Source organism: Lagopus muta, chromosome 27 (assembly GCF_023343835.1).
Source record: "Lagopus muta isolate bLagMut1 chromosome 27, bLagMut1 primary, whole genome shotgun sequence".
NCBI lineage: Eukaryota > Metazoa > Chordata > Aves > Galliformes > Phasianidae > Lagopus > Lagopus muta.
In genome coordinates this window covers 1875239-1899129 of record NC_064459.1, presented here as the reverse complement: position 1 = coordinate 1899129, position 23891 = coordinate 1875239, and the positions used below count along the sequence as shown (strand labels likewise).

General features: G+C 44.9%; 2 protein-coding genes across 2 annotated transcripts; one reads left to right on the top strand and one right to left on the bottom strand.

Annotated features, from left to right (window-relative positions):
• The first annotated feature begins 1006 nt into the window (after window positions 1–1006).
• Window positions 1007–12803, top strand: IKBKB (inhibitor of nuclear factor kappa B kinase subunit beta). The gene is made up of 21 exons (XM_048928317.1): window positions 1007–1189; window positions 1257–1351; window positions 2437–2554; window positions 3591–3660; window positions 4535–4623; window positions 4868–4957; window positions 5321–5445; window positions 5746–5853; window positions 6145–6274; window positions 6709–6891; window positions 7096–7210; window positions 7560–7683; window positions 7940–8091; window positions 8199–8260; window positions 8987–9096; window positions 9346–9395; window positions 9909–10008; window positions 10190–10337; window positions 10535–10662; window positions 11341–11431; window positions 11998–12803. Exons 1-21 carry the CDS (start codon window positions 1085–1087, stop codon window positions 12064–12066), a joined length of 2262 nt encoding a protein of 753 aa, XP_048784274.1. The 5' UTR covers window positions 1007–1084; the 3' UTR covers window positions 12067–12803.
• Window positions 12804–12844: 41 nt separating this feature from the next.
• On the bottom strand, window positions 12845–23517 carry VDAC3 (voltage dependent anion channel 3). Its single transcript, XM_048928330.1, has 9 exons — window positions 23385–23517; window positions 21183–21254; window positions 20623–20672; window positions 17665–17817; window positions 16790–16842; window positions 15269–15496; window positions 14308–14458; window positions 13574–13631; window positions 12845–13315 (listed from the first exon to the last, which is right to left on the bottom strand). Exons 1-9 carry the CDS (start codon window positions 23503–23505, stop codon window positions 13224–13226), a joined length of 978 nt encoding a protein of 325 aa, XP_048784287.1. The 5' UTR covers window positions 23506–23517; the 3' UTR covers window positions 12845–13223.
• Window positions 23518–23891: the final 374 nt, after the last annotated feature.

Sequence of the window (23891 nt, the reverse complement as noted above, 5' to 3'; positions counted from 1 at the left end):
GAGAGGATCCAGAGGAGCCACAGAGATGAGCAGGGGCTGCAGCACCTCCACCACGAAGACAGGCTGAGGGAGCTGGGCTTGTTCGGCATGGAGAAAAGAAGGCTGCGGGGTGACCTCAGTGCAGCCTGCAGTGCCTGAAGGGAGCCTGCAGACAGGAGGGGAATCAACTCTTTGAAAGGGGCGATAACAGCAGGACAAGGGGAAATGGTTTTAAGCTGAGGGAGGGAAGATTGAGGTTGGATGTCAGGGGAAGTTCTGTGCTGTGAGAGCAGTGAGGTGCTGGAACAGCTGCCCAGAGAGGCTGTGATGCCCCGTCCAGCCCTGGAGGTGTTCAAGGCCAGGTTGGATGGGGCCCTGGGCAGCCTGGGCTGCTGTGAAATGTGGAGGTTGGTGGCCCTGTGTGTTGGAGCTTCGTGATCCTTGAGGTCCCTTCCAACCCTGGCCATTCTGTGATTCTAGATTAAAGATTCTAATGTAGTAATAGCTTTCAGGGAAGATTTCAGAAGTTATTTCCTAGTTTTTTGCAGCTTAAGGACAACTGTAGCTAAGAGTGCTGTGGGTGCTATATGTACTTCTTATTGTGCTTTAGGAAAAGCTTTCTTAGGAAAGCCAGCAGTAATAGTACCTTCTCTATTCTGTATCAGGATAGGGCTTCTTCAAGACTTCTGAGTTAGAGTGCATCCCTACACGATGTCTGGATACACCTCAGCTGTAAGTCAGCTGTTCAGGTGCTGCGTGCAGCCCCTGCTTTCATTTCCACACCAGATGCAAATTGCAGGAAACACAATAGGCTGAAGGAACTTGGGTTCAGGCTTTACGTTGCCTGGTAAGAACCATATCATTTTTACAATAAATACCAGCCATGGAACGCATCCCTACTGCAGCCAGAACGGTCCCAAGTCTCAGAATTTCTTCATCGTAGAACCGTTCCGCTTCCTTCATCGCCTTTGTAACCCCGGTGTGACGGACGCAGGAAGGCGGTTGCGGCCCCTTTAAGGGCCGCCTCGTACCACGTGCCTCCGGAACCGGAAGTGCCTGCCGAGTCGGCCGAGGTCCCGCGGAGTCGAAGCGCCGCGGCCCAGCCATGAGCCGGCCGCCGGCTCTGCAGGCGCAGACCTGCGGTCCCTGGGAGATGAAGGAGCGCCTGGGTACCGGCGGCTTCGGCAACGTCATCCGTTGGCACAACAAGGTAAGCGGCGGCCGGCCCGCTCCTCCGGGCCCGACCCGACCCGCGCTCAGCCGCGCTGTGTCCGCAGGAGACCGGCGAACAGGTGGCCATCAAACAGTGCCGGCAGGAGCTGAGCCCGCGCAACCGCGACCGCTGGGCGCTGGAGATACAGATCATGAAGAGGTGAGCGGGCGGGAGCGGGGCCTGGCGCTACGGCCGGGCTGAGCGGGGCTGAACGCCGCCAATTCGCCGGGCCTGGCCCTGCGAGGTGTGTTGTGATGGTTGCGATAAGGGAAGGGCGGGAGAATCGTATAGAACCAAAGGATCGTATAGAACCATATAGCATCATAAGGTTGGAAACGACCTGCAAGATCATCCTGTCCAACTCCCTCCCATCACCACTGCCACCACCAGCACTAAACCAGATCTCGCAGCTCCTCATCCAGATGCCTCTTGAATGCTGCCAGGGACGGCGACTCCACCACCTCCTTGGGCAGCCATTGCAGTGCCTGAGAGAAAAAGTTCTTCCTTATGTCCAACCTAAACCTCCTCTGCTGCAACTTGTGGCTGTTTCCTCGGGTCCTGGTTGTAGCCTGGGAAAAGAGGCCAAACTCCTCTTCATCACAACCTCCCTTCAGGAAGCTGTAGAGTGCAGTGAGGTCTCCCCTGAGCCTCCTCTTCCCCAGACTGAACAACCCCAGATCCCTCAGCCGCTCCTCATAAGGCTTCTGCTCCAGACCCCTCATCAATTTCATTGCCCTTCTCTCCATGTCTTTTTTGTAGTGAGGGGCCCCAAACTGAACACAGTACTTTGAACATGCTGAGGAAGATCTTGCTTTGTTATTCCTCACAGCTTTCTTGTTCAGCTGTTCTTCTGGTGTCTTTGGTGTTAAAATGGTTATGCTGTGTTCAAGCATGTGCTGGGTGGTGCTTTGGACTGATTGCAGCTGGGGTCCTGCTGGGAGGTGAGAGCAGGCTGTCAGCATTGAGCTTTAAGTGTAGTTCTAGTAGTTCTGTGCACACCTGTTGTGGAAGTGTTCATGGAAAGCACTGGCTGCACGTAGAGCTGGGATGAGTCTGTAGGCCTGTGAGGGAGGGAAGGATGAATTGCAGGCCTTTAGAACTGGCTTTTTCAGTTTCTAAAAGCATTAATGGCCTTGTAGGACTTAACGTGACAACCACGAACTTGTGAGACCGTGCACCTATTCAAGAAGGTGTTTTCCCAGATTCTGATGATGGTGTGTACTTGCCTCATTTCTGTTTCTCAGGCTGAATCATCCAAATGTGGTGGCTGCCCGTGATGTTCCTGAGGGAATGCAGAAGCTTGCACCAAATGATTTACCATTGCTGGCCATGGAGTATTGCCAGGGCGGAGACCTCCGCAAGGTGGGGTCACCAGTGTGTCCTGTGGTTGAACCTGGCTGGTGGCAGCCATTCCCTCACTGTTGTTTCTTTCCCAGTGAGATGGGGGAGAGAATTGAAACAAATAAAGAAAAACTAGGACTTCACAGAATGGCCAGGGTTGGAAGGGACCTCAAGGATCACGAAGCTCCAACTCCCTGCCACACGCAGGGCCACCAACCTCCACATTTCACAGCAGCCCAGGCTGCCCAGGGCCCCATCCAACCTGGCCTTGAACACCTCCAGGGATGGATGGGGCATCACAGCCTCTCTGGCAGCTGTTCCAGCACCTCACCGCTCTCACAGCACAGAACTTCCCCCTGACATCCAACCTCCATCTGCCCTCCCTCAACTTCAAACCATTTCCCCTCATCCTGCTGTCATCTCCCCTTTCCAAGAGTTGACTCCCCTCCTGTTTGTAGGCTCCCTTTAGATACTGAAAGGTTGCAAAGGACTTGTGGGTTGAGATAAAAAACTCTTTACTGAGTTAGAGAAAAGGATACAGCCATTTTGCATGTAGAAGATGAGAGCCTGTGTGAGGGATGTGCAATAGGATCTGGAGTGTGTCCAAGACCATTGTAGCTCAAGGTGCAGTCCCTATCTGTTACAAGAAAAAAATACAATTACTAATGCTGGTTCTTATCTTACTATTTGTCTTAAACTTTGCTATAACCTGCCCATAGGTGAGACCTGTAACTTACAGCTGACAGTGGAGCTGACATTGCCAGGCCCAGCTGACATTGCCAGGGGAAATGCTTATGAAGGGCACAGCAAAGTTGCAGTAACACAGACTTTTTCCACCCAACCTTTCTTATCCCATGGATAATTTAGGCTTAAAGCTCTAATTATAGCTATGAGGGGTCCCAGTTCCACAGTTTTGTCTGTAAAAAATTCAGTTGTTCATGCTTAAACATCTTGTGTTTTAACAATCTGTGGGACTGAGATCCTCCAGTGGGACATAGGGCGGGGAAGCTATAGCATGTGGTGTGGAGAAGCTGTCATTTGTGATGCTTTCTTGCAGTACCTGAATCAGCTGGAGAATTGCTGTGGTTTGCGGGAAGAAGCTATTCTCATCTTACTGTCAGATATTGGTAAGTGATGGCAATATCTTCACAAGCCTGAGCTGCAGAAGTGTTGAATCACTGCAGCAGTGACTTTAACCAGTGTTCTTGCTTTGCTGACCCACTTTGTAAGAGGGTGAGCCTTTGAGGTTTTCTTAATTTGTTTTTTCTTGACATTTTCTGCCTGGAAAAAACACCCTGGAACTGCTATTAAGTTTTTGTTTTTCTGGTTTTTCCTTGCAACACACTTTTAAATTTTATCCAGGAAAAAAAAAAAGAGGCGTTGTAAAGTATAACTGAGCAAGTGTGGAAAATAAAGGGCATTTATTCTGACTGTGGTGTGTTCTTAAGATCAGATTTTTATCTTGTTTAGATGGAATTTCCTGGTTTTGGGGTGGCAGTGGCTCTGTGTGGAAAATTTGGAAAATTCTTGTGAATCTGAAGAATTTTGCAGGTGAAATTGGGAGGGCACCACATTATGGACAGAACCTAACAAGACGTGTGGCTTTTGGATCTGAATTTAAAACTGTTGAAGAAATGGGCAAAGAAGAGCTGAGTAGAGGCATTTATCCATTGAAGAGATGCTTTTTACTTCTACCAGCTGTTGCAATTTGTTTTTTTTAACCTTTAGTACTTGGGAATGGGTTCAGAAAATGATTTGAAGAGAAAGAAATCTATGGTAACTTTTAAAAATGTCACTGCCAAGAGAACAAGTTTGTGTCCAGAAGTGTTTGATGCTAACTTCTTCCTCTTGCACTTGGGATTTTATTTTTCAGTCAGTTCTCCTTTCCTTTGTGCAAGATTCAACTCAAACATCATGCTTTTGTACCACGTAGAAGTGAAACCTTAGCAAGCTCATACTGGGTACCTCTACATTCTTAGCAAGTGGCTCTTTGTGTCTCAGCCTCTGCTCTCAGGTACCTTCATGAGAACAGGATCATCCACAGAGACTTGAAACCAGAGAACATTGTGCTGCAGCAAGGAGAGCAAAGGGTAAGCAGTAACGTGGTGTCTCTGCCTACACAGACAAGTAAATGTAAGTGGAGAATGTGTGTGTGCTTGCTGCAGTTACAGAGGTGAACATGCAGAAGCAGTCAACCTAGGGTAACGGCTCTCTCAGGTCTGTTTGTCATTCAGCACCCTTCCTGCATATCTTTGAAGTGCTGAACTGTTTTTTTCTGCTGTATGTGTGCAGCAAAACTTACCTCGTGTTCTTTTTTTCTCTTTTATGTTTCAGTTAATACACAAAATCATTGACCTTGGATATGCTAAGGAGTTGGATCAGGGAAGCCTGTGCACATCCTTTGTTGGGACACTACAGTACTTGGTAAGGAAGAAATTCAGCCAGATGGGCAACTCTCTTTGTGGGACAGAATTAACAGTGTAATTCAGGTTTGGACTGGGGTGAAGGAATTGTCTTGGTATGGGGTGCATTTGGAGTGCTGCAGCTGACAAAGAGAAGCTTCCTTCTGCTGCCTTGTTTCCTTCTGCTGCCTCCCACCCCCACTGGATTATCACAGTGTCTATGATAACACAGTGTATTGCATTTATAAGAAGCAGGAGTGTTCTGTGAGATCTCAAAGTGTTTCAGCACAGCCATTAATGTGATGCAAATGTTCCTGAGCTCTTAAGGAGCAGAGAGAGCTGGGAGATGGATGGCTTTGACTTTGGCATGTGTAAACTGTCTCAGGCTCCAGAGCTGCTGGAACAGCAGAAGTACACAGTTACAGTGGATTACTGGAGCTTTGGCACGCTGGCTTTTGAATGCATTACAGGCTTCAGACCATTCCTACCCAACTGGCAGCCAGTACAATGGTGAGTGACCTTGGCCCAGGTGATAAAAAGAATGCATGCAGTGCCACTGTCCTGTCTGTGGGAAGTAGAGGTGTGGTCCCTTGATTCTTTAGGGTAATATCCCTGTATTCCATACCCTTATAGAGATTGACTTCTTTTACTTGAGCTAGTTGAGCATTCCTTAGATTTCTCTTTGGAATCAAGGCTGACTTCTGCAGGGCAAGTAGCAAAGACTCAAGCAGTGTCTTTGTTTTCACTGTAAAAGTTTGCTGGGAAAGGCAAACGATAACTTCACTGTTGTGCTTGCTTGGAATTCATCAGGCATACGAAAGTGCGACAGAAGAGTGAGCTGGATATTGTTGTTTCAGAAGACTTATCTGGAGAAGTCAAATTTTCCAGCAGTTTGCCCTGCCCAAACAATCTAAACAGGTGAGGACTAGAAATCTATCGTGATCTGCTGTGCCATACTGAAATGAGCTTCTTACTCTGTGAATGGACCACGTTTATTTTATATGCCTTTCTGTAAATAAGTTGAGTGCTTGATGCAAACAATGCTTGTGTTCCTTATCAGATGTGTAGGTGAGTCCCCATTTCTGCCTTCTAAAAAGTGCATTTACACTCGGGAAAAGAAAATTGGTTGTCAGTTCTGCAGAGACTTGGCCAGGTGAGGACTGCAGATGCATTTCCTTTTCTGATCCCATTCTTGCTTTGGTCCTTCAGCGTTTTGGCTGGGAAACTGGAGAAATGGCTGCAACTCATGTTAATGTGGCACCCACGGCAGAGAGGTACGGATCCTGTGTATGGGCCCAATGGATGTTTCAAAGCTTTGGATGACATCTTGAACTTGAAGGTGAGCAATACACCTGGATTACTTTGAAAACTTTTCCAGAGAGCAGTTGAATCTAGTCCATGAGAGAAGAGCCTTGAGTCATCAGCCTAGGAGGAGGAGCAGCACAGAATCCTACTTAGGAGTGTGCTTTCCTCATGCTTTTTGGAGAAGCTGATCTTGATGGGAGTAGCAAATAGCTTCTCTATGTTCTTGGTCCTGTATTCTGGCAAAGGTTTCTACTGAAAAAGCTCTTTAATTGAAACATGACTTCTCTTCCAGCTGATGAAGGGTGAGGTCTTGAGCGTATAATGTTATGATGTAGCTGCAAAGTGACTTCTTGAACTTTGCAAGTGCTTTGAAACAGTTTATTGGTCGTCGTCTCAGTCCAAAGGTTTCTGCTCAAATGTAACTTATGCATTTTCAGCCCTTCTCATGTCACACTGATCTCCTTTTAGTTACTGCATGTTTTGAATATGGTTACGGGAACTGTGCACACCTACCCTGTGACAGAGGAAGAGACCCTGCAAACAGTGAAGGCCAGGATCCAGTCAGACACTGGGATCCCAGAGCAGGATCAGGAGCTGCTGCAGGAGGCTGGTCTTGCATTGTTTACTCAGAAGCACACAGCTGATAGCAAGGTGAGTCTGGATATTCTCCTTCCTTGGCTGTTCAGTGAATCTGCAAGTGCAGCACTCCCTGCTGTTCTGGCAGGCCTTAGGCATAGTAACCACTTAGACCTGCTCCCTTGCAGGATAGGCACTGTGTTCTCTTGCATTTTTTTGTGGTGTTATTGAGGCTTGCTTCTTTTGAGAGAACTCCATTGAGTCTTCTGTCTTCTGCAGGTGAACGATGCTGCAGCTGCAGACACAGACCTCCTCTTCCTCTTTGATAATCAGAAAGTTGCCTATGAGGCTCAGGTTGCCTTGCGACCTCATCCGGAAAGTGTTGACTACATCCGTAAGGACTTTGTCTAGCATGAATGTGAGAGGTTGTTCACGTTGAGAAGGCTGCCTGTGTTCTGTAGTCTGTATCGTGTGCAAAGAGCAGAGAGGGATTTTGTATATTGGTACTGGAGCAGCGATAAAACAGCCTGGCACAGCATTTATTCAGCTTTTAAAAACAACTGAGGGAAGGAAGGGTTTAATAACACTGGGGAGGCTGCGTGGAGGGGTAGCCAGCTATAAAGTTTACAAGAGGTTTGGCTGCATGCCTTTCGAAGGAGTGATGTTTCAGTCTGTTTTGTCACGTGAGAATACTACTTCTAAGCTTCAGACTGATTTCCCTCCACCCATTTTTCTGTTTCCAGTTCAGGATCCAAAGAAGAATCTGCACTTTTTCCAGCTGCGGAAAGTTTGGGGTCAGATCTGGCACACGATCAGGATGCTGAAAGAGGATTGTAACCGGCTGCAGCAGGGACAGCGAGCAGCCATGTACGGTGCCAGTCTGACTGGGACACATATTTCTGCCTTTGCTCCCTGGTGGAAGTTAAAGGGCAGGAATAGCATCCTGTTAGAATGGGGAAGCCCATGAGTGGAGCTATTAACAACTAGTGGAACACTAAGAATTGTGTTCTTTAGCACAGCTGCTTTTGTGCTCGCTGCTACGCTCTGTCGTATCTGCTTTTGTTCTAATTGGAAGCCTGCATTTCTACCCTGGGAGGATAACAGGACGTTCTTGTCCACACAGGATGAATCTATTGCGTTACAACAGTACTCTCTCAAAGATGAAGAATTCTATGGCCTCCCTTTCCCAGCAGCTGAAAGCAAAACTGGACTTCTTCAAAACAAGCATTCAGATTGATCTTGAGAAGTATAAAGAGCAGATTGAATTTGGAATTAGTGAGTACAGCACCTTGCTTACAGGGCTCTTTTACATCACACACGGTATCTTACCTTTCCCTGTGTGAATTTGAGAAAAGCAATTGTTCTTTTTTTCATTCCTGTAGCTTCTGAGAAGCTGCTCTTTGCCTGGAAAGAGATGGAGCAAGCTGTGGAGCTTTGCGGTCGGGTATGTTTCTAAATCTTCATCACTTATCTAAGAAAGAAAGAGGTTTTTTATTCCCTTTTGTTTTCCCTTCAATAGAAGCTTACTGTGCTGACTCCACACCTCACACTGCCTTGCTTTGCATTGCATCTTTTTTGTTTTTTCCTTTCACAAGTTTTTGCAGGGAGGTAGATTTTTATCAAGAAAGCTGGAAGGATTTGGGATGATAGGTTAAACTGAACAGTAAAACAAATGATGAGATGATTGAACACAAGACAGTGTAATCTCTGTAAGTACAGCTAAGGGCTCTCCCAAATGAGGAGTGAAAAGTAACTGACTGGATTAGCCTTACTCTGTCCCAGCACTTGGTCCTCCTCTAGCTGAAGAATGTGGAGTGGTAGAAGGACTGTCTGACAAGTGACAGCTTCTGCATAGGAAGAAGTTCTGGTGAAAAGCAGAGCTTGGGGTGCCAGTACTGGGTGCAGTTGTATGCCAAGTGAAAGGGGGGAAGAGACGGTAGGTAGGATGAGAGAAGAAATCCAGAGCAGTGAATAAATGAGGAGGAAGCATTGCAGCCTGGAATCTAGAGCCACACATATTATGAACTTGTGTTCTCACTTATCTTTGCCCAAGACTGTTTGCTGCTTTGTTGACATGTTTAGAAATAGGAATGAGAAAGGCAGAGTTGGTCAGCAGTGGTGTCTCTCAGTATGTGTCTGCCTTGTTGCTTATGTTCTGCTCTGCTTTCAGGAGGATGATGTGGATCAGTTAGTAAAGAGAATGATGGCCCTGCAAACAGACATTGTGGACCTTCAGAGAAGCCCACTGGGTCGTAAGCAAGGAGGAACACTGGAGGATTTGTAAGTGTCAGATGTAGGAGTGTTGCTAGCAAAACTGAACCCCTTGTTTCACTGCAGGACAATGAAATTCTCTCTTCAGTTTAAATTATAGGGGACTTAAAAAATTAAAACCTAACAAGAAAAAGTTTGACTCCTCACCTGTGGATCTGAAATAGCAGAATGTTATATAAGAGATTGGAGTTCTTGAATTACTCATTCATAATTTAGGCCCTAGAGAAATCCTTTGTGTTCTGTGCCTTTTTCTTCTAGAGAAGAACAAGCCAGAGAGTTGTACCGGAGGCTGAGAGAGAAGCCAAGAGGTAAAAGATATTTTATGTCAAGTTCAGCTTGCTTTCTGTGGGTTGTAACTTTGAAGATGGAATCATCTGCATTGAGAAAACTTTCTCTGCATTTTAGGCCTTCACTTATGTTAGCTGTACATGGAGTCCTCTGGATTTGCCTGTTTTGGAGAGGGGAGTCAGGGACTCAATTTTAAACCAGGCCAGCCTTGCTTTCTTGACATCTTCTGAGCTTTTCTTGGGACTTCAGAGCTCTTCTCAGAGCAAGCTGTTACTGCAAGCGTGTGCTGCTGCTTCATTTTCTGTGTAGAGCAGCTCTACAGCCCTAAGGCAGTAAACCCAGCCTACAACTCTGCTTTCCAGTTCTCATCTCTTGGTGGCTAAAAAGCAATGCTCTTCATCCCACCCAAACATGCATGTCCTCTATGCTTGGGATGTTTCAGGATTGAAGAAAAGGTGGAAACAAACCACTAAGAAGCTTCTCACCGTGATAACAGCCCACTTCTCTGTGTAATATTCTGACTCTTATTCCAGATCAGAGGACAAGTGGTGACAGCCAGGAAATAGTACGGCTGCTCTTACAGGCAATCCAGACCTTTGAAAAAAAAGTCAGAGTCATTTATGCTCAACTCAGGTGAGCTCTGTCATTTGTTTTTATTGACTGTTGAGAAAATGTCTCCTCTTTCAGCGAGAGCTTCTGTCCTAGCACTGTAAGAAACAGGTTTGCCTGTGTTGTAGGGCTTAAGAAACTTCAAAAACTTCCTCTACTGAAGTTGATAATCTGTAATCTAATTTATTACTTTGTTTCTGTAAAGCAAAACTGTCGTTTGCAAGCAGAAGGCACTGGAATTGTTCCCCAGAGTGGAGAAAGTGATGAATCTGATGAGTGAAGATGAAGAAACAGTTGTAAGGCTTCAGGAGAAACGACAGAAAGAGCTGTGGAACTTACTGAAAATTGCTTGTGTAAGTAAAATAAAAACTGTTGTTAAGATAGCAGCACACCCAATATCTGAGATAAGAATAAGTTGAGTTTATCCTATGGTTGTTTGTCTTCATTACCTTGAGTTAGGATTAAAGATGGTTTCTAGGCTGTCTCGTGTTGCTGGCTATTGGAAATAAGTGGAAAGAATTGCAATTTCAATCTGCTGTCTTTTCTTTAGAGCAAAGTACGTGGTCCTGTTAGTGGCAGTCCAGAGAGCATGAACATGTCACGTCTTAACAGCCCTGGTCAGCTGCTGCTGCAGGTCCCTTCTGGGACCTATGCTTTACCAGAATCTGTCAGGAAAAGGTGAGCTGAAGGCTGGGCTTCTGTTACTGCTTGTATCAGCTCTGCAAACTGATACAGAAGCTTTCTTACATTTCATGCTTAGTGCTCAGTTGCAGTGTCAGTAGTCCTACCTACCCAGTGGCTGTTTTTGGTTGGTTGGTTGTTTCTTCTGGGGTTTGTGAATATTCCTTACAAACAACTGGAAATGAATTTAGCTGCATGCCCCCCACTGCAATGAATAGGGTTTGTTTTATCTGGGCTTGCTGGGCTTTCTTGAAGTGCCCTGCCAGCAGGAATTGTGTTATTGTGGAAGGTAATGAATGGTAGGAGGGCTGTGTCAGGAAAGAGAGAGTGCTCTACCAAGCACTTGTAGTTCTGGCTTGTTTAAAGCAACTGGCTCACTAATTAAAATGAGACCTCAGCTTGTGTCTTTGTACATTGCTTCGTGTTTGAGTTTACAGGCTGTTCTAAAACGTTTTCTCTAGTGGCAGTGGCTCCATCTAAGAACCCAATTCCAATTTGAACACGCTTCCTTTTCTCCCATGCCAGTAAGTCTGCCACTGACTTCCTCTGGTGCAAAACAAGTTAATAAGCTGATTGCTAAAGGTTAATGTTCCTCAGTGCTGTGCAGTGTGCCTTCACAAAGTATTTCCTAGAGAAACTTGCATGGAAAATAATTGTCAAACACTCATCTTTCAGTGAGGAGCTACTGCTGGAATCGCAGAAACTGTGCAACCAACTCGAAAACGTGATGCATGACACGATGAAGGATCAGGAGCAGAGCTTTATGGTAAATGCCTGATATTCCTGTACAAGTGTGGACCAGGGAAGCTGATTGCTTAATGCTTCTGTTTGTGTGTTTTTGCCTACTCAATAAGTGAAATGGTGAATAGAAACCTGGAGTTGTGTGAAATGAAACCACTTGTTCTCCCATTTGAACTGCTGGCACATTCCCTGCTTGCTGAGAGCAGGGGCCACATCTTTGGGTTCTCAGCCATGTTATGCCAAATTGTAAAGCAGCAGGGATACTCAGGCCTCCCTTTCTTGGAAGGGCAGGGGCAAGTGGGGGAGGTACTTGTTTGTGGTGCAGAAATATTGCAAAAGTGCACTTTTCCCATTGGATGGATCTGTGGAAGCTACACACTGGTGTGCAGGGATGCTTATTTACTGCAGTAGAATGCTGACATGCAAGTAAAGTATAGAAGGGAAGAGTTTAAAGCTGTGTCTTTCCATTTAAATAAATCACATCGTTCATCATGAAGCCATACTGAGCAAGTTGTTTGCAGTAAAGTTTTTAAACCAATCTCAAACACAAGCCAGCACTGAACTTTGTATTTCTAACTCTTTATACTTCAGGCTCTCGACTGGAGCTGGCTTCAGCTGCAGGCAGAAGAAAGAAGCAATCCAGAACAAACCCATATGTAAAATCACCTCAACTGCCTCTAAAGATGTGCGAGCTGAGTAAGCCAACTGTGATAATCTGCTGTCTCTAGGAAGGGAAGTGCCTCTTTTTACTGCTGCCTACTGCTTATGTGAGATACGTGGCACAGCTTGCAGTATCCACATCTCAGATACTTCACTTCTGAAAGATGCAGTAGGAAATGCTTATCCTGACTGCTTGGAAAAAGTTCTTAACAGTGCCTTAAGACAGCAGATATCCTTACTGTATGATTTGATGTTTCTTCCCTTAGGCACCACGTGTGGTTGTTCTGCCTTTCAAGCTTTCTGATGACAAATGGACAATGCAGGCAGTCAGCTTGCACTGTCACTGGTATATGTCACCTTCCTAATACACCTCAACTGTGAACACATTTTCTTAGGCTTTGCTGATTTGCACTTTTTTTCTCAAATGTAAAAGTTATAATTACTTAATACTTGTTTCCTGTATGGGAACGAAATTATCTAAAGTGTGAACTTTTTGTTTGTTCTTTTTAATGTACTCAAAGCATTTTAATGAAAGAGCTGATTTTACTGTATAGGCCTCTGAAATGTGAGGTAAAGAGCATGGAAAAGCAAATTGTTGGATACTTTTTCCAGTTAAAATCCTAAAGCACTGCAGCACCTCTCCTGTGAGAAAAGGCACTTCTTAGCCTAGAACAGAGAAAGGCTCAGTGGTGAATCTGATCGATGTATATAAATGCCTGAATGGAGTAAGCAATGAAGATGGAATCTGTTGGGTTTTTTTTCTTCCAACTGTGACTGATTTATTTCATTCTGACATAAAACAAAGTTTTGCACAACAGCATGGATCACCTTTTATAAAAGGGAGTGAAATACAGGACATGCAATACAGTACAACAAGGGGAAGAGGTGGAATATTCTTCTCCTTTTAAGAACCCATTTAGAATATGATAAACAAGTGAAATGTGGCACAAACATCAGAGCTTCCATGCATGCTTTCAAGTATCTTCTGGTAGAGGTGCTTGTACTTTCTGGACTTCAGTGTTGGGGTAAAAGCATACTTTGGAAGAAGTAGAAAGTTCACACTTCTTGAGACTTGAGTATAATATTAAGGCCAGAACACTGGGTACACTTTACCTTCATCTTCCAGAGCACCATCTGTTGTTTTACTTAAAAATGCATTAAGCTTCCAGCTCAAATCCCAGCCCAACTTTATGTCCTCCAGCACTGAAATTCTTGCCATCAATCAAGCCTGACAGGGTCAGCTTTACACCTACAAAAGCAAGTAATGAGATCCTGATCTTCCCTTCTCCATCCGTCCGTCCATCCTCCCCCCTTCAGGTACCTGAGGCTCACTGCTGTGTCTCAACTGCTGTAGGAACTTATGTACATGCACAGCCTTCACTGCTATGGAGCTGTGTAAGACTTGTAGGTAATGTTGTTTGTTTGCTCAGGTGGGTTTTTTTTGGTCATCTATCTTTTCTATTTCAGAGATAACATTAAAACAATGCTACCAGTCAAACTTACGTACCAGGTCGAAGAGCGAGAGTGTAACCAACTCCAATCAGGCTGGCATTATTTACTTTAGCCTGCAGAAAATAAAAGAAATCACACCAATACACAGATATTCAGATCATCATCCTGGTACCCCAGCAAGTAGCTGACATGGCAGTGGGTGCAGCTACTTGCAGGCTGACCTCTGGCAGTGGCACATTTCAGTCTTCTTTCCCCCAAGTTTTTAGTCTGCTCAATTTCACTACATTCCTTGAGTTCAAACTGTAACAGGCTTGAATAATGGCTCTGATCTTTAAATTGTGACATATGTAAAGGTTCTGTATCGAGTGCCAACCTTGTTTTTAACACACAAATGAGTAAGCAACAATATGGAAACTTTTTCTAACCTGACTTTGAGCTGTTCATATGTTTAATTCTAGCCAAATTATCCTGGAATTAATTAACAGAGGGCTCAGTGTTACCATGTATTCAGTTACTTTTATTTGCTGGTGGGCCTGTGTTCTCTCTGACTTCTCTTCCCAGCGCTCAGCTCCCCCTTCTGTTTCTCTCTTTGGGCCCTGCTGTTCCTGCAGAACTTTGCAGGTGTTAATGCCAACACTTGTGGTCCCAGTTGAGATCTGAACCACAACAGAAGCAATGTTTGTTATCACAGTAATTTCTCAGGAAGTAGCTGAAGCAAGAATTTCACACCATTAATTTTAAGCATTGAAGAGAACCTGGAAATACTTTTTCCCTTATAAGAATCCTTACCACAATGGAGGTCTTCTCATCCAGCTGGTACTTAGCAGCAATTCCAAAGCGCGTGTTGTTACTGCCAGCAGTCCATGCAAGATTGACTGATGTCTCAACCTTATTATTAACCTTCTGATAAATAGACCCACCAAACTCTGTGCCATCATTCCTGTTTGTAAGAGATGGAAGCATGTGAAGAGCTGCCTTCCTGAGAAAAAAGGAGCTCTTGAGATCAACCCTTTCTTTCCCAAGACTTGTGATCGTTCTCTCTAAATGAACTGAGCATTCCAGAGTCATTCTCCTTCCTAGCTGGAGCTGATGTTATTCAAAGCATGAGTACTGAATGTGTACCAGGCCAAGATTTCTGACACTCAAGACACAAGGTTTGAAATTCTGATAAAAATACCTGGTGTGTCTTAAGAAAAGCCTGTGATGATGCACAAAGGGACAGAGGCAGCTGTGGGAATGAGGAGACCAAAACCAATGCAAAAACAACCATGGCAGTTGTTATCACTGCATTCAAAGGCTCCCAGAGCATCTGAGTGCCAAGGCCAGAACTACATTAAGATGACATCAAGCACGATGCAGCAGGCACCTCCTCCTATTTCTGAGACACAGATTTTCTTCCCAGAAGGGGAAGAGCATTATAGCTTAACTGAAGACTCTTATTGTCAATACAGACATTGCAGTTTACAGATTTCATTCCAAATTAACAGTACAAAGTGCCTTTTTACCACTATCCTGTGTAGACACAAAATTACCCCGAATCACTGTTGCAGAAGACAGTGGGAAGTTGAAAAGCTGCATCTGCTTTAATTGGACTGAAAATGGAATCACAGGACGTGAATTACTTTGCAACAAATCAGCATCCTCCCTTATCCTCTCCCCCTTCTTTATTTAAACCTAGCTCCATTAATTCTTACTACTCATCTGCTTGGTTTCTCCAAGAATGCTTTTCTAAGTGTAGATCAGTACTTACACGTTAGTGTGCAGCTGAAAGTCTCCTGCCTTATATCCCAAGGCAAAGTTGTTCTGTGAAAGCTTAGATTTGGCTGTATCAAAAGCCATCTGATAGCCAGCAAGCCAGCCTTCATAACCCAGCACTGCCCAGCCATAGATGGTTGGTCCAGAGAGATCAATGTCTATATTGCAGCCTAGGTTTACGTATTCTCTTTTGTAGGAAGTCTTCAATTTTCCACTCTTCTTCCTGAAGAGAAAAAGGCCATTTTATTCCTGCTGGTGTACCACAGTAGGTTTAGTCCCATATGCACGTCCTCAAGGCTAGTTAATTAAACGATGCTAATGCCTATTCAAACAGGTATCACTGATGTGTTTTTTGGTGGTGCTTCTGCCACCATCTCAAAATCCTTGAAATCACATCAAGAATTTCACAGGAAATAAATAAGGGAATTATTATTATTTTTTTCAGTCTCTCAGAAACCATCAGTTTTCAAATCTTGTTCTTCACAAACAAGTGCAGTGTAGCACGGTGTCAGCTGGGACATCTCACACTGGCCTTACTGTCTTTTGTTGGCTTTGGCTATTCATATCCCTCCCACGTTCCTTCCCTCACTGGTCAGTTCCCTCTTTCACATGCAGTGCCTGCTTTCCTTCCTTCCTCACTGCAGGATCCCACTCTGCTCTACTGAAAACAAGTTTCCTCATCTCCCATTTGTCAGCCAGCCTTCTGGAGAAGCATTTCTTCCTCTCAGTGTCTTTCTGCTCACCCTGCCATCACTCCATAGTTAACATAACCACAAGAAATAATCCATCACCTCCCTCATCCTCACCCCAACCTTGTTTATATTTCTTCCTGAAGGCGCAGCAGGACGCTGTCAAACCTGATCTAGGGGCTCATTCTTAAACTCCTTTTCCATTTCCTTATATTCAATTAATACCTTCAACAATTCTTTTGTTATGCTGACTCCAATGACAGACAAAAGCAGTAATTATTTATGAAGTCTCAAGCTTCATCTGTAGACATGTGTACCCTGTATGTACTCCTCTGCTCTACTGTTAACCAAAAGAAATCAATAATAAGAGAAGACAAAAATATGCTACTGCAGTGCTTATTGTAATTAAAATGCCATTCAGTTGTGCACAGCCATAAGCCCACAGGCTTGAGGGAAAAACAGTACTTTGCTCAGTGTTTCCTAAGGCAGCGAGTGGTCAGCAGATGGACCACAAACACCATCACAGTGCAAATGCAGTAGTGAATGTGAAACTGCACAGGAGGACAGAGAAACATCATGTCTACTCCACAGTGAAAATTTCCAGTGGCCAAAAAGCCAAAAAATCCATTTTAGCACATTCTTCAGAGCCCACTGCCTTCCAAATACTCGACAGTGCAGGGCAGGAATTCCCTGTTGCAGTATTTGAATATGGCCATTCAGCGACAGTGCATTTTGAGCATTTACACAGTGAACAGTACAAGGATTTCTAGTCAAAAGGTAAAGACAATTCGAGGGCTTCCCAGGTTAAAGTAACAGAAAATATTTACCCTGTGTTTGGTACAAATATAGTGTCAAGAGCAACCTTCAATCCTTCAGCCAACTGTTAAGAAAAACAGAGAAGTCTGCTCACAGCTCTGTCAAAATGTGGTTTCTAGTACTATGGCACTACTTCAGGTCTTAGGAGATGACACAACACCAAGGGAAAATCTCTCACACATTTTTACAATGAAATCTGTACATGCTGCATGGTAAGAGCTGCCCTGCCTCATTTTGAGCAGCATTTTCCACGTTAAAGCACTGGTTAAAGTACAGAAGGTGATGGACACACAGCAGAGGGCACCACAAGCTTTCATTACCTCTGGCACTGTTGCCTTCTGCTGTAAAAAGCATAAAGCTACTGACTTTGAAAAGCAGTTACTTATTTTAAGAGTGTTATATAGAAACCCTTTGCTTAAGCAACGCCAGGCTGTGATTACAGGTTGATCTTTCTCTTCAACCTCATGAAACACTTCCAGTCTGAAGGCAGACAAACTTCCAGCTTTCTGCATTCAAACATTAAAACGGAGAGACTCCTCTTTGGTTTTCTTTTATGAATGCAGCAGTGACAGCACTACAAAGCTGCACCTGATCTTCAAACAAAAGCTGCTTAATTAACAGTGATACTCATTCCACCAGCTGCTGTGGCCAGCCTGCATCAGCAGGCATTCAGTACTTCTGGATCACAGCGCAGCACTTTGCTGTGAGGATGCTCACACCTCCCACCCCTCCAAATTCATGATGCTGCCTCTCAGTCTGGACACTGCAAACACAGCATCACTTCTTTCTTTTTAGTGCTTCAGGTAGCTTTGTGTTCCTTCTGTTCAACTCAGTACTTCTGTCTCGTAACAACTGCAGAAACATTTTTAGAGAATTGATTTCTTACCTGATCCTCCATGGAAACTTCTGTTCCCAACGTGTTGTCTGTGTTCCACTTCTGAACGAATGTAAGTCCATAGTCTTTGATCTTATACTTGGTTTCTAGATTACCCAAAGCCTTGCCTGTGTCTAGATTGGAAGAACCACCTGCAGTAAATTCCTGCCAAGAGGACAACATGAGTTTCATCCCTCCAGATACTTTCAGTTTATCCACTTGTCAAATGCTTGCACTCAAACACTCGCTTGGCTTCAGACCTTTCAACAGAGCTCTCCTCCCTCTCCACCAGTAAAACAATTATTTTTGCACCTCAAAATGCAAAACTCCTTTTAGCACCTCCATTCTGGATATGGCCTTTACTCAGACGTGCTGATGCAGCCCTGGGACTTTCTTAGGCTCTAACACACAAAGGCTTGGTGCTTCATTCCCCTGTCCCCCTCCTTGAACCTTTGTTACCTTTTTTCCTAAGTTATTCACCAACATTCCACCTCAGCAACTGCTATTCCATCATCCTTGGACTTGTTCTGTGCTTCACACAGGTTCTCTGTCCCTCAGCCACATACAAGACATCCATCTGAAACACAAAGCTGCTCGTATCCTATGATTTTTCTTCCTAAAATTCCCCATGCTGTTTTTAAGCACGCTGTCCTTTGCTGTTTGAGCAGCTCCTCACATATCAGAGCTTTCACTAAGGGCCATGAAACCCCAATACATACATTAACTTTAAGGTAGCCTGCTCAGTGTTTGATGTACAGGGTATAAAGCAATTTTTGCAGTAAGTCCAAGGGATACCACCTTAACTTAACAAAGCATCTGAGAACGCAGCTGATTTCTGTTGTCCTCATCTCAAATATTTTCCCTAATCAATCTGCCATTGCATTTCCAAGTCACCTCTGTTTTGAAGTTTAAATATTTGAAGTGTCCACCATCAACACATCTTAGTTTTAGAACCTTTAGAACATTCCTGGCTCACCATGGAAAAAAGGTGGCATTTACTCAAGTTAATGCACTGCTACAACAGCACAGCAATTTCACTGCCTCTCTGGCTACCTTGTCAAGATACAGAATGTGAGTCAGGATGCAGACCATCCCTGAAGATACATTCACTGCAAAGCATTCTAATATCACTTCCACAAACTCAATGTGAAGAATCTGCACCAGACTGCAGAACTGACCTCCTTCTGATCTTAGTGTGGATGACTGATTAAGATTTTATGTGATTCTCTGATCAAGCAAATGGAAGGTTGTAAAGGTCTTTTTTTTTTTTCCTTAACATCTAAAGGACAACCAGCTGCCACAACTGGATCTGTTTCTGAAAGCAGAATGCACACAGTTAACATCTACTGCCATCAGTCCTCAACTTTCTACACCAGCCTTCTTATCAGGCCATTGCATGGAAGCGTTACTTGGATTATCTGGAGCTGAAAACCAAACTCATTCTGGCTCTGTATCACATTCTGGTCTGACTCAGCAGTCCAGCTCAGCTTCTCATTGACTTTTAGTTCACAGTGGCTGCTTTCCTCGAGAACACGATGCATTTACCACAGCCCAGCAGTTGTGGTCTGTGAAACAATTCTAATCAACAGAAAACAACAGTGGTGCTGTCAACACCCACATGGAAGAAAAACCAACAGAACATTTATGTATGAAAGCAGTCAGAGATCATGGAAATACCCAAGTATGAATTCGCTTCCACGCTTTGTACCTCACCTCAATCCTCAAAACCCTGTTTTGCAGTGAACCCCCCCCCCCATTTTGCTTGCTAGAAACACAAATGAGCATGAAACCTCTAGCAGCAACAAGTGTGCCAATACCACACCTATGCAGATTTTCCTCTTCGTGTTTTTACAGTGTTCTTATCTCAGGTTGCTGGACAGAGCTCACAAACGACTTCACACACGTGCATCATTCAGAACATGGAGCACCATGGACACGAGGCAAACTTCATGACACAGATTGCACGACTCAGAAACAGGCAGGCAGATGAACAACAACCACCACAAAAACATCAACAACAAAAGAAGCAAAAGCCAACATGCCGAAACAGCCACCGTTCTTACCAGCTGAAAAAGGATCCAACGTGAAATTTGCATGGAGAAGGAAAAACCCATTTTAAAACTTAATACAGTTGGCACGTTCTGACACATGCAGGGCGTAAGGAACTGTTACTAATTTATCTGAGAATCATAACTTTGTGGCAGGAAAACTGTATATATACAGAGGTGTCAGCAACTAATAGCAGTTGTAGATCCTCAGCCTCATGATGCGAGCAATCCATCAAAAGCTTAAGTGAGACATCATGAAATAATACAGAAGGAATGAAAATGACTTGCACCATTTATGTGATAAGAATGCAAGAGAAGGAGGGAGGCCAAAGCAAACGTGGTTAAAAGAAGTTGAAAAGCAGCACAAGCCTGGCAACTGGAGAGCAGCAATAAGAGCACTCAGAACTGAGACTCAGTAGAGGAATTGGCTTATCTGGTATGAAATACCAGTGCCTGTGGGTAAAGACCAAAGACACAAATTCTTGTTTTGCCAGCTTTACTGTGAAATCATAGAACTACAGAACGACTGGGGCTGGAAGGGACCTTGAAGATCATCCACTTCCACACCCCTGCCTTGAGGAGGGCTGCTGCTCACTACAGCAGGCTGCTGCAGACATTCAAAACCTGCCTGGATGCTTCCATCTGCATCCCTTCTCTAGGGAAGCTGCTTGAGCAGGGGCTCAGATTAAATGATGAACTCCCTCCTGAACTCCCTCCCAGTCCTTAAAATTCTGTGATTCTGCAGTAATTCGTGTGCACCAAAGTACAGCTGCATCAATTCTACATATCACTGCAGAAACAAACCAGGGATAGCTGTCCTAAAATGAGAAGCAAAAGACAGAATCAACACATGCTAGCAAGTTACTGCCACCAAATCAGGAATTTGCCCTTGCTGGTGATGTGAAAAGCCCCCAGTACTTACCACCCCACTTGAAGACTTGGTCTTCAATTCCAACTTGACCATTCCGAATCCTGAAAACAAGAGCACACAACATGTATTTCACTGCAACATACAAGCGAGACGTATTTGCTGCATAGCCAAAGTCCAACAGATGGGGAACACTGGCCAAAACCAGCTATTTCCAAATTCCAACCAATGCTGGTATTTCTGATGAATGACTGAAGGAGTTGTGACAATTCAGAGTGGTTGGGCTCATAATTTCTGGGTGTAGCAGACAGAATTTACCAGTAAATGCCATAGGATACCCCTGTTCTTAGTTTTTTGGCCAGGTTTAATGGTCACCCATCATTTGGTATCTCTGCTATCTGGGGACCAATCAATACTGCTACCATTGCCTCTGAGTAACAAAGTTTACTTCCCAACCTCTGGTTCCAAGGCAGGAATTTTCCTCTCCCAATCCCTCTGTTGAATTCCCACCACAGGGTATCTGACAGAACTCTGACATAATAATGACTTTGTTGTGGTTCTCAAGATGCCTAGGATAAAATACAGAGACATCAAACCTCAGCCGTGTTACTTACCATAGCCCTTATTGAATACATCCCTGGCAGCCTTTCCCAGGTCACTGTAGGATGGTGGGACAGCCATTGGATCTGAAACATAACGGAAGCTCTAAAAACCTTAAAGCAGCACAGAATCCAAACCAGGTCCAAAACATTTACAGACATCTGTGAGCAAGCACCCTCTATGTGCTCCACCAACAAGGAACCACAAAGCCTTGGGAGCCCTGAAAGTCATCCTGGTGTCACTGCTGCTTTGTCAGAAACAAACACAAATACAAAGAAGTTATGGAAACAAATTCACTCTTTGAAATCACCAAACCCTGGGATCAGTATGAAAGTCAAGCACGTGCTCAGGCTATTCTGCCATTCTGTCTCAAAAAGAGCTCATGGAAGCATCTCATCACTGCTGTGAGACACTGAGCACTGCTTTCATTACAGCACTCTGGAAGAGGCTCCAAGCAGTGAAGCCACATCATCACTGAAGGATCCCAAAGAAAAGACAATTGATTTCCATATGAATTTGTAACTTCTTAGGATTTGGAAAATACATAAAAAGAACTTGTTACAGTGTCCAGTGGTTGTGTGGGACCATTCCTTACACTAGCAACAACCACATTTTCTGTGCAACTTAAATGGACAACGAAACTCAAAGGGACAGATGTAAAACTACAGCTTTCAAATTAGGAATTTTGCACCAGAAAGTCCAGATTAGGGGGAAAAAAAAAGAAAAGAAAAAGTATGAATACTCTTCTCTGGCAGAAAATTATTTTTCCCCTTCTAGAATAAGACTGCAGAAAGACACACTTGCTTCACAAAAGAAAAGCAATTAGAAATGACGTTTGTTTTATTCTGATGGTAACTCTGCCATTTAATCTTTCCTGCAGCTGATTCATTTGTTGATATTCTTCTCTGCAACAGCTGAAACACCAGAAGTCCACCTTTGTTATCATTTCAAAAGACCGATTGAAAATAATAATAATGCAGGCAAAACATGTAAAATCCTTAACATCATCACATTCCTTTCATAATTATAGTTACTTTCTTTCCCTGTACTGTCATCCTGCTGTTAAAATCCCAACAGGACAAGGAGAAATGGCTTTAAGTTGAGAGAGGGCAGCTGGAGGTTGGATGTCAGGGGAAGTTCTGTGCTGTGGGAGAGGTGAGAGGCTGAACAGCTGCCAGAGAGGCTGTGATGCCCCGTCCATCCCTGGAGGTGTTGGAGGCCAGGTTGGATGGGGCCCTGGGCAGCCTGGGCTGGTATTGAATGTGGAGGTTGGTGGCCCTGTGTGTTGGAGCTCCGTGATCCTTGAGGTCCCTTCCAACCCTGGCCGTTCTGTGATTCAGTTCTTGCTGTCAGTGCTCTGTTCTTTATTCAAACTTCTAGCAAAAATGTAACAAGCATTACTTGGACCTTGAACGTAACCAGAAATCTGTTTCTCCAGCAGCTTCTGAATTCCAAAAACGCAAGTAATCAAAATACAAACAGATTTGCAAAATACAAGTTCAGCAATACCTGCATTAAGCAATTATGCTCTGTTTGGACAGTTGGCTCCTTCCTAAAATGAAACTCTCACACAATTTGCATCCCACACTGAGGAATGCTCTTCTGTTCTAACCTGCACTACATGTCTAATAGGCTTTGATCTAAAACAAAACTGCAGCTTCCTTATGTGATGCTGAGGTATTAAGTTCAGCACTTAGCAAAAATCACAGTGCAAAATGGCCTCTGACCTGTCAAAAACGAGAGGATAAGTTAAAATCGGTGACTCACTAAATTGATGACAAACTGAACACGGACTTTTACCACAGCACGGTTTTAATTCATAACGGAACACTTTCCACAGCTGCGGGGCACAGTTTATTTTTCCTCATACAACACCACCTTTTTTTGCTTTTTTCTCCTCAGTTAAGAAGTTCCAAAATCCAAACCCAATGTCTGACAGCGGTGTCTCAACCTTCCTCACACCGGCTGTCCTTAGGAATCCTGTTCTCAGCCCACCGCCCTTCGCGAACAACCTTTCTCTCCCCACGCATTTCCACGCCGTTCCGTACACATAAAAAACCTCATTCCTACAGACCAGAAATCCCCGCTTCCCGCCCCACAGCGGAGCTCCCTCAGCCAGCCTGATAACGGCGATCCGGCCGCCGCAACGACACCGCCCCGCCGCAGGGTGAGCCGAGAGGGCAGCCCCACCCAGACGCCCGCAGCCCAACCGCTACCTGCCGGCCCTGTCGCTCTGCGGAAAGGTCTGCGGGGCGCGGCCGGAACGCTGCTGGGTCCGCATGCGCAGAGAGCGCGGGCAGGGAGGGAGAGGTGGGGAATGTGTGAGGAGGTGCGCATGCGCAGAGCGCCGGTAGGGTCCGCATGTGCGAAGGGCTTGTGGAGTACGCATGCGCAGAGGGCGTGTCGAGGGTACGCACGTGCAGAGCGGTGATTTAGTTCGCATGCGCAGAGTGCTAGCCGGAGGTACGCATGCGCGGAGGCCTAGTTGGGGGGGGAGGGGGAGAGTGCGCAGAAGGGTTGGCAGAATGCGAGTGGAGAAAACGCATGCGCAGAAGGACAGTAAGGTAATTAGGGAGTACGCATGCGTAGAAGGCTAGTGGGGGGGGGTACGCATGCGCAGAGCAGTGGTTTAGTCCGAGTGCGCGGTGCTAGTTGGGGGCGTATGCATGCGCAGAGGGCTAGTTGGGAGGGACGCATGCGCAGAGGGCCTGTGAGGGGTGCAC